The sequence below is a fragment of the Chenopodium album genome, chromosome 25, assembly GCF_948465745.1.
Source record: "Chenopodium album chromosome 25, dcCheAlbu1.1, whole genome shotgun sequence".
Taxonomy (NCBI): domain Eukaryota; kingdom Viridiplantae; phylum Streptophyta; class Magnoliopsida; order Caryophyllales; family Amaranthaceae; genus Chenopodium; species Chenopodium album.
Window position 1 is genome coordinate 13,341,381 of NC_137858.1, and position 10,156 is coordinate 13,351,536.

At 33.2% G+C, this 10,156-nt stretch overlaps 1 protein-coding gene across 1 annotated transcript; it reads left to right on the forward strand.

The window, feature by feature from the left end:
• The first annotated feature begins 79 nt into the window (after positions 1-79).
• Positions 80-2,172, forward strand: LOC145613730 (uncharacterized). Its single transcript, XM_081668798.1, has 4 exons — positions 80-235; positions 398-519; positions 1,203-1,738; positions 1,811-2,172. The coding sequence occupies exons 1-4, from the start codon at positions 80-82 to the stop codon at positions 2,170-2,172; spliced, it is 1,176 nt and encodes a 391-aa protein (XP_081524924.1).
• Positions 2,173-10,156: the final 7,984 nt, after the last annotated feature.

Below are 10,156 nucleotides of genomic sequence, written 5' to 3' on the forward strand. Positions count from 1 at the left end.
TAAGCAATTGAGTATCAATCTTAACATGGTATCGGAGCGGGTTATCTAAATTTTTTTTTTTACAATCATACCTTAAACAATGGGGGACACCCCACCACCACCACCACCCCATCGTGTGAATGGTAAGTGGATTATCGATACCGGTTGCTCCCATCATGTAACCGGCGATCTATCTTGTTTGTTGGAAGTGCGTGATGTTGCATCTTGCAATGTAGGCCTCCCGGATGGCCAAACTGTAATTGCTATGAAAGAAGGGGTCGTGAATTTAACGGACAAAATAACTCTTCATAATGTTCTTTTTGTTCCTAAATTAAATTGTAACTTGATTTCGGTTTCACAATTGTGCTCTACTAATAATTGTGAAGTCATAACTAACTCTACAATATGTACTATACAGGACCAACGCACGAGGGAGGTGATTGGAACGGGTAATCTCAAGGATGGACTATATTATCTTCGGGAGGAGGCATCAATTGCGGCTATTTCCGTTGAAGACACCTTGAAACTATGGCATAGGAGGTTGGGGCATCCTTCCGAGAAGGTCGTAAAATTACTTCCTTTTCTTAGTAGTACTAGTGGTCATTTAAATAAAAATTGTGAAGTGTGTCATCGTTCTAAGCACACTAGAGACAAATTTCCTTTAAGTGAAAATAAAGCTTCCCGTATTTTTGAGATAGTACATTGTGATTTATGGGGGCCATATGCCGAACCCTCTTCTTGTGGTGCTCATTATTTTTTGACTTTAGTAGATGATTACTCTCGTGCAGTTTGGGTTTATTTATTGATTGATAAAACAGAAGTTTTTAAGATATTTATGTCTTTTATTGCAATGATTGATAGGCAGTTTTCTCAGAAAATAAAAATTGTACGGAGTGACAATGGCACCGAGTTTTTTTGTTTAAAAAATTATTTCCTTGCCCAAGGGATTTTATTTCAAACCTCTTGTGTTGGAACCCCACAACAAAATGGGAGGGTAGAGAGAAAACACCAACACATACTTAATGTTGCCCGTGCCCTTCGTTTCCAGGGGGGTTACCAATTTATTTTTGGGGAGAATGTGCTTTAGCGGCGGCTCACATTATCAATCGTACTCCTTCTGTCCTTCTAAACAATAAAACACCTTATGAGATGTTATTTGGCTCCCCACCTCTTTTTAGTGAACTACGTGTGTTTGGGTCATTATGTTTTGCTCATAATCAAAGGGCAAAAGGTGATAAATTTGCAAGTCGTAGTCGTAAATGTATATTTGTTGGGTACCCTTTTGGGAAGAAGGGATGGTATTTACTTGATCTTGATAAAAGGGAATTTTTTGTGTCTCGTGATGTACGATTTTTTGAGGATGTTTACCCTTATTTGGATGCCGAAAGTACAAACATTGATGTTACTACCGATGGTATGAATGCCACTATTAATTTGGGTGAAAGTACGGATTACTTTCACACCCTTGATCAAAGTGATGAGGTGCAGCCCCGGCAGCCACCACCTATGGCAGTGCCGACACCACAGGTGGCAGCTGACCACCATAGTCCGGCCCGTACAGCTCCACCCGAAGCTACAGTCACGGCAGCAGGAAGGGAGGATGAAACGGACGAGGCCACGCCACCTACCTTAATGGGGCGTGGTCATCGTACTAAAATTCCTTCTACTAGATATAAAGATGATTATGTTACTCACACTCATGTGGCTCGAAATAGTCCATCTAAAGCTTCACCTAATCCAATTGCTACACCTCCCTCAGGTATGCCGTATCCTATAGCACATTATGTTAGTTGTGATAAGTTTTCTGCGAAACACCGAAATTTTGTTGCAGCAATTACAGGTGGGAAGGAGCCACGATCCTTCAAAGAGGCAATGCAAGACCATGGTTGGAAGATGGCCATGAAAGAAGAAATGCGTGCCTTAGAAGCCAATGGCACGTGGACTTTAGATAAGCTTCCTCCCGGGAAGAAAGCCCTTGGGAGTCAATGGTTGTATAAAATCAAATACAACTCTGATGGGAGTATTGAAAGATTGAAGGCAAGGTTAGTTGTCTATGGTAACCATCAAACCGAAGGCATTGATTATGATGAGACTTTTGCCCCGGTTGTGAAGATGACTACAGTTCGTGCTTTTCTTGCCATTGCCGCTTCTAAAAATTGGGAGCCCAAGGAGTCCTCTTGTATAAATATTTGATCATAATCAATGAGAAGGGTAAGCAATTGAGTATCAATCTTAACATTTTTTGATGCAAATACATTTGTTTGGATGCTTTATAGATATGAACTCTTAGAACTAATTATAGGTTGATCATTTTTTTATTGGCAACACGATTCTTTAGTTACTCAGTGTGTGTTAGAAGTTTCTGTTTGTCACTTCCTCGGCCAATTAACGTTTATGTAGTACGTTGGGGAAAACAATGGCTATAAATTATCATGTCTAAAAAAAATGGCTATAAATTGACATAGTGGGTCAAGTGACGGTAAAACATAAGAGATTTGCGTAACTTGATTAGTAAAGATAAATAACATACTTCCTCCGTTTGCAATTTAGTTGACACGTTTGATTTAGGCACATATATTAAGGAGATGAGAGAGAGAGTGATAGAGAATGAAAAAGCAAGTGTAGTAGTTTGTAAATACAAGGTAAAATATTTACCCAAAAAGGAAACGTGTCAACTAAAAAGAAACGGAGGTAGTATAGTTTATAGTTAATTAGGCTCCGATAGTTTTGATAGATGACATTTTTAATGAAAATTACAGTACTTTTTTTAAATGAAAACAATTTCAAAGAAAATATAATTGTAAAATTGATTTCTCTTATTTGTTTGTAGGGAAAAGTTCGCAGCAAAAATAAATAAATAAATAAAAAGGAAAGTAAAAGTGAGGGGAACTGGGGAAGAATAGAGGGGGGACAATAGAGAGATGTGTGGAGCAGAGAGTAAGATGTAGTATACCATCTATATACAGAGTAGAAGGAAAATGGTTTCAATTTCCTGACCTAAGAGTCTAAGAAGTAACTTTTCACCTAGGAGGAAATTGTTTTTCACCAAAACAAATGAAGCCTTAATCTGTATTACAACGACATAGATTGTTTTCCAACTTTTAACCATGCATAACTATCTTATTCTTAAATTGAGCAATATTTTTTTATCAAAGAATTAAATTGAGCAATTATATACACTCTATATTATTTATTTTATTTTCAAATAAAAAAAACCAATGATAATTTTTTTTAAAAATTAAAAAATGCACCAATAACTATCAATTTTTTTAGTACACCCTAGTGAATGAATGTTTGATTGTTTAAAGTTTCAAATATTCCATTGGTGTATATCTTAGAGTTACTAATGTAATTGTATAACTTGTACTCCATATTGTTTACTTATATATATATATATATATATATATATATATATATATATATATATATATATATATAGGGGAGGGATCCGGTGAGAATAGGTCCATATGTGAGAAAACATTATTATATGAGAACTGATTTTAAATTTAGAACATCTGAGTAAAAATTTAGAAAATATGAGTAAGAATTTAGAACATATCATAAAAATTCAGAACATATGATTTAAAATTTCAGAACACATGATTTAAAATTTTGAACACGTGAGTAATAATTTAGAACTTCTACACGAGTAATAATTTAGAACATTTTATTTTGGATTTACAATGCGTGACTAAAAATTTGAAAAGCCTGATTTGAAAATTAGAAAATTTGAATAAATTTTAGAACATCTGATTTTAAGATTTAGAACATGTGAATAAAAATTAAGAAACCAGATTTCAAACTTAAAACATATGAGTAACATTTAAAACATGTGAGTAAAAGTTTGGAACATATGATTAAAAAATTTAGAACATACGAAGTATAAAGTTAAGATTTAGAACAAATAATTTAAGATTTAGAACATGTGAATAATGATTTAAAACATTTGATTTAACTCATTTAAGATTTAGAACATGTATATTAAAATTTAGAAGATCCGGTTTAAATTTTAGAACATACGAGTAAAAATTTAGAACATGAGAGTGTTCTCACATATGAAAGATTTCTCACATAAAGAGGAATTCTCACATGAGTCTTCCCCTATATATATATATATATATATATATATATATATATATATATATATATATATATATATATATATATATATATATATATATATAAGTGTCAGGATTCCCTAGTTTGGTTCACCAATTATCATCTTCAAGCACAAGGGATCTCATATATGGGGTGTAACAGAATATAAAACATACTTTTGAATTTTAACTATCGGCTTAAACTTTTAATTGGTGAGTTGATTTTTCACATATTCATTTCTAAGTTAAGAAAGAATGAATATTTTGCACAAAGAAAAAATAGTGGTGCATGCATGTTGGATTCCATCATGATTCTGATGATCGAAGATATGCTAGTAATGCTTATAAAAATGGTGCTTTTAATAATGATAGTGAAATTAAGGATTTTGTAACACAATGATCATAGCCAGCGAATTTTTTTAATTTGAATTTCATAAATTGTGTTGTTAATGATGTTTTTTTTAATGTTATATATATTCGTTGATAATTGTAAACGAATTCGTTATTAAAAAAAACAAAACTTTTCTATACACCCGGTTTACACTAATATTACTGTACATCGAGCAGTATAAGGGTAACTTTTACCTAATTTTAGGGTAACTTTTTGTCTTTTTTTTAGGTAACTTTAAACATAATACAATTTATATATAAATAGACAACAAGAAAAGTTTTATAATGGTAATTTAATTACATTCAATCACTAATAATTGATTTTTAGTCATTTAAAATGTGATTTTTTTACTAATAATTTTTATTTGTATTGGATTACTTTTATGCATATTAGGGTAACTTTTATTCATTTCATGGGTAACTTTTGAACACTTTAGTCTATCTTTATAATGGATGTACAATAATTATTGTACACCCGATTTTTTTAAAAGTTTGTGTTAAAAAAATGTAATTATCATTTACTTCTAGTTAGGGTCTATTCTGAGTAACTGAACTGCGCTGGACTGAATTGAACTTATTAGAGCTGGATTAAACTGAACTGAACTGAACTATTTGGCTATTGATTAATGATTTTTAACTACGGATTAATGATCTTTGATTATTTATTACATCATATTATATATATATAAGTGTATATACAAAAAATATATATTAAAATATTTATGATTAATAATAATAATATTAATATAATTATTATTATTAAAATTATTATTATTATTATTATTATTATTATTATTAGGAAATTTTGATTTTTACCACCTTCCAATAACGACTTTGTCGAATTTACCACCTCCATAAAAAAAGATTTACTTTACCACCACCAAAATTTCCAAAATATCGATTTTACCACCAACTAACGGATTCCATCCATGAATCCGTTAGTAGGGCCCACATTTTGAACGTTTCTCCTTCATCTTCCCCGATCTTCCATGTCAACCAACCAGCAACGAAATCAACTACCTCGGTTGGTCGGAATTTCGTGTGGGTTTCGCGTCTGGGTGGTGGTGGTTTCGGGTCGCGGTGGTTTCGCGACTGGGTTTGGATGGTGGTGGGGTTGGTCGTAGCTGTTAGGTGGTGGCTAGGGGAAGGGAGGGGCTGGTCGTAAACGGGCAGGGGAAGGGAGGGGCTGGTCGAAAACGGGGAAGGAGAGGGATAGGGTGGTCGGAATCGGGGAGGGAGAGGGAAGGGCTGGTCGGAATCGGGGAGGGAGAGGGAAGGGCTGGTCGGAATCGGGGAGGGAGAGGGATGGGGTGGTCGGAATCGGGGAGGGAGAGGGATGGGGTGGTCGGAATCGGGGAGGGAGAAGGATGGGGTGGTCGGAATCGGGGAGGGAGAGGGAGAGGGAAGGGCTGGTCGGAATCGGGGAGGGAGAGGGATGGGGTGGTCGGAATCGGGGAGGGAGAGGGAAGGGCTAGTCGGAATCGGGGAGGGAGAGGGATGGGGTGGTCGGAATCGGGGAGGGAGAGGGAAGGGCTGGTCGGAATCGGGGAGGGAGAGGGATGGGGTGGTCGGAATCGGGGAGGGATAGGGAAGGGCTGGTCGGAATCGGGGAGGGAGAGGGAAGGGGTGGTCGGAATCGGGGAGGGAGAGGGAAGGGGTGGTCCGAATCGGGGAGGGAGAGGGAAGGGCTGGTTGGAAACGGGGAAGGAGAGGGAGGGGGTGGTCGGAATCGGAGATGGTGGCCGGAATTGGGTAGGGGAGGTGGGGCTGCCGGAATTGGGTAGGGGAGGTGGGGCTGCCGGATTTAATTTTTTTTATTTTTAATTTTTTTTTTGTTTTTATTTTTTTTTTTTGTTTTTTTTTAATTTTTTTTAAAACTTACCCAATAATATAGCGACACGTGTGCAAAGTAGGCCCCACTAACGGATTTATGGACGGAATCCGTTAGTTGGAGGTGATTGGTGGTAAAACTGATGTTTTATTTTTTTATGAGGTGGTAAAGTAAATCTTTTTTTTATGGAGGTGGTAAATTCGACAAAGTCGTTATTGGAAGGTGGTAAAAATCAAAATTTCCTTATTATTATTATCGTTTTTGTAATATATGCTAAAAAGTATGAAATTTGGCTTAAATTATCATTTGCAATATCATTTGACATAAAGATAAACTGAATTGAACTGAACTGATTGGAGATAAACTGAATTGAACTGCACTGAATTGAACTTAAGCTGAATAGAACATGCCCTTAGTTTTTTGCATTTTTCTCAATTTGTGTTATTTTATTAAACTGAAGATGTTCTGTGAATCATCAACTTTTTTTTGTGGTAACGTAAAATACTAAATTGTTTTAAATTGCTAAAAAGAATACAACTTTTGGCCCGTTCTTTTTTAATAATACAACCTTTTGTTTATTTCGTAATAATACAATCATTAGGGGGTGTTTCATTTTAAACAAGATAAAATCGAATTTTCGGTGAATTTTGAGATGGGAGAGAAGGGGGGGATATTCCACCCTTCTTCGTCTCCATCACGTACCAAAAACTCATCCTCTCCCCTTTCCTAACCTTAAAGTCCACCGAAATTTCGATTTTATCAGTACTTTTTTAATACTCCGTAATTATTTTTCTCTTCTCACATTCATTATTTTTCAATATTTTTCTTCTTATAATTTATTAATAAAATTACAAACCAAATTGGACAAGTATTCTTTTATTATTCCTCGTGTGTTTACTTCATGCTACATATTAAATAATTTCTTTTTTTAAAATAAAGCAATTTTTGCAGAGATAGATAACTAGACCAAGTCATTCATTTATTCCGCGTTTACTTCAGGTATCATTGCTTAGTTGCTTACTAAGTACTTCAAGAACTAATACTTTAATTTATTGCAGAAAAGCTTATGCAAAAGCTGTTCAAATTCAGAATGTTAACTTTGTCCAAGTGCCTGAGTGATGATTATTACATCCCTATACTTAAAGGGGCGTTTAATTGGCATGAATATTGGAAATAGAGTGGAAAGAAAACAAGTAAAAGGAAGGAAATAAACGAATCATTTAACTCTTGCCTTTTCATTTGTTTGGTTTAACCATGAAAATGAATCACTTAAATCTAAGAGCATGTTTGATTAGTGTATTTTTGGATTGAAAATGGATTCGATTAAACCAATACGTTACCAAAATGTTTGGCTAGAACTTAGAAGGCTTGGTAACAAATATACTTAAGGTAACAAATACCCTTACCCTCCTCAAAAACAAGCAAAGGGAGTACAGTTTAAATAATTCTTTTTCATGGTCAAACCAAACAAATAAAAAGGTAATAGTTAAATGATTCATTTCTTCCCTTTCTTATTTGTTTCATTTTCATTATCCGAACCAAACGCCTCCTAGATCTCTGTCTTTTTGTTGGAGGAGGATAATAACTTAATTGAATTTGTTTCCAACTCAATAAAAAAAATTAAAATTTTTTGTTTCCAACTCAATAAAAAAAATTAAAATTTTTTTGAAAAAAAAAAAAAAAAACCTTTTATTAAACATGCTCTTAGACTAGCATTTGTTAGTAGAGTAGAGCATACATTAGCAAATATTGTTGGTTATTATTTGGGTCCAAAATAATTTTTTAAGGCCGATTAACTTGAATGGATAAAAGCCCAAATGTTCCAAAGCCTCCTCTAGCCTAAAGTCAAGTCCAAGCCACTAGCTCTAAGCATGTCATTTACCGGCCAGCCCACATACTATGGGACCCACTACACTAATGTATAAATAATAATTGATCTATGTTAGTTTTTTAAAAAAAAAATTGAGGATAAAGGGTGACTGGTGTTAGGGAAAAAAAAAAAAAAAAAGAGAGATGTAGATTAGACGGATTAGTGAAAACTGAATACTAATGATAGAGGTAAACAAACTACTTTGTACTTCCTCTGTTTTTTTTACTTGCAACACTTCACTTTTCACGTTTGTCGATGCATTATTTCAATCGTTTATATCTTTAATTAGCAATATGTAAAAATTATAAATGTTAGACATTAAAATAGTATAAAACGAGACGAATCTAACAAGATCACACATGACTATATTTTTTCTTAGCTATAAATCGTTAAAACTAGTCAAAGTGGAGTACATGAATAGTGTAAAAGTCAAACTGTTGCAAGTATAAGAAAACGGAGAAAGTATGTGATTTGATCCAAATCACGAATTGGGCCAAATTATTGCTTGAATATTCATTTATAACCTAAAATAGCTTAACCCTAAGCAACTTAGTTTGAATAAATTTTACTGGGCCCAACCTACCTTAATGGCCCAAAATTCTATTAATTCCTATTCACTACACCCCCTTTAGCCATTAATACCTACTCCCCCCTTGAAATTACCGTAAAACCCTTACCCCCACTAACCGCATCCCCACTAACCGCAATACTTAGAACTTGCAGTTAATTTTCCATTTCTCTTCAACACCATATTCTCTCTCTTCAAATACTCAAAATCACAATACTTAGAACATCTAAAAATGTCTGACATTCGAGATGAAGATCGTCAATCGCAACTAAATTCCGAAAAAGAAGAGTAAGAATTTGTTCATTTAAGTAGAATTTTGAATGTAAACCCTAGATTTTAGATTTTTTTTGCGTTTTGATATTCTAAAACAAACTCTATTATAATTACACTTATTTTTGTGCAAAATAGATACTATATTTGCTGGTATTTGTAATTAGTAGAAACAAAACAGAGAAGAACACTTTAAAGGTTCCATCGGAGAAGACGATTGCTGAACAAATGTTCATTTTCAGTAAATGTTCATTTTCAATTTGATAGATGTTCATTATGATACTAGTATATGATCATTTACATTCTTACCTTACATCTCCTAGGGTTCATTCTTGAGAGAATATTACCCTAATTTTGTTTATGATCTTAACATATTAATGAATGTTTACTGGTATTTAAACATATGATTATGAATCTAAATATGTACATGTTCATTCTCATATTGAAATGTTTAACTTCATTTTAAATTTTATGCTTATGAGCATCATTTGAATATTATACTACATACAATTTCGCTCTATATTGATAGTTGCTTATTTGAATTTGATACATAGATGTTCATTTGGATATGTGTATATTATTCACACATATGTTAATGTATGTTCATTCACCTGTCTAAAAATGTTCAAAAATAAATCACATATTGCTCATTCATCATAAACCTTTGATGGTTCTATTTTAAAATATGATTCTATTTTAAAAAATGTTAAAAAATAAATCACATATTGTCACTTACATTATTTGTGATATATATATATATATATGCTCATGTTATTTGTGATAATTTGTTCATTTATATAAAACAAAATGTACATTTTTGTTATGCCAATTGAACATTTATTAAATTTGTAATATCAATATAATGTTCATGCATATATATTAATTTACAAACACAATATATATTGTAGTTATGTTCTATATAGAGTGAAACACACGTTGCAATAATTTAGAGATGGAAACCCTGAGCCTATATTTATAATGTAATCCCCCACATTTTAATTTAATTACAATTTAATTATATGTTATTCTTGTAATTATATTTACGGTAATTTTATTAAATAAATTATGTTATGGAAGTTTTTAAAATAAAGTAGTGTTTTTTTTTATTTTTGGTTTACAATAATCCTAGTCTATTTAGGAATACCACTCCT

Excerpts from the sequence above, each read along its gene's own strand:
- LOC145613730 (XM_081668798.1), top strand. The coding sequence starts at position 80 with ATGGGGGACACCCCACCACCACCACCACCCCATCGTGTGAATGGTAAG. Across the intron at positions 236-397 it reads GCCTCCCGGATGGCCAAACT|GACCAACGCACGAGGGAGGT; the intron begins GTAATTGCTATG and ends TGTACTATACAG. Across the intron at positions 520-1,202 it reads TTGAAACTATGGCATAGGAG|GGCAAAAGGTGATAAATTTG; the intron begins GTTGGGGCATCC and ends TCATAATCAAAG.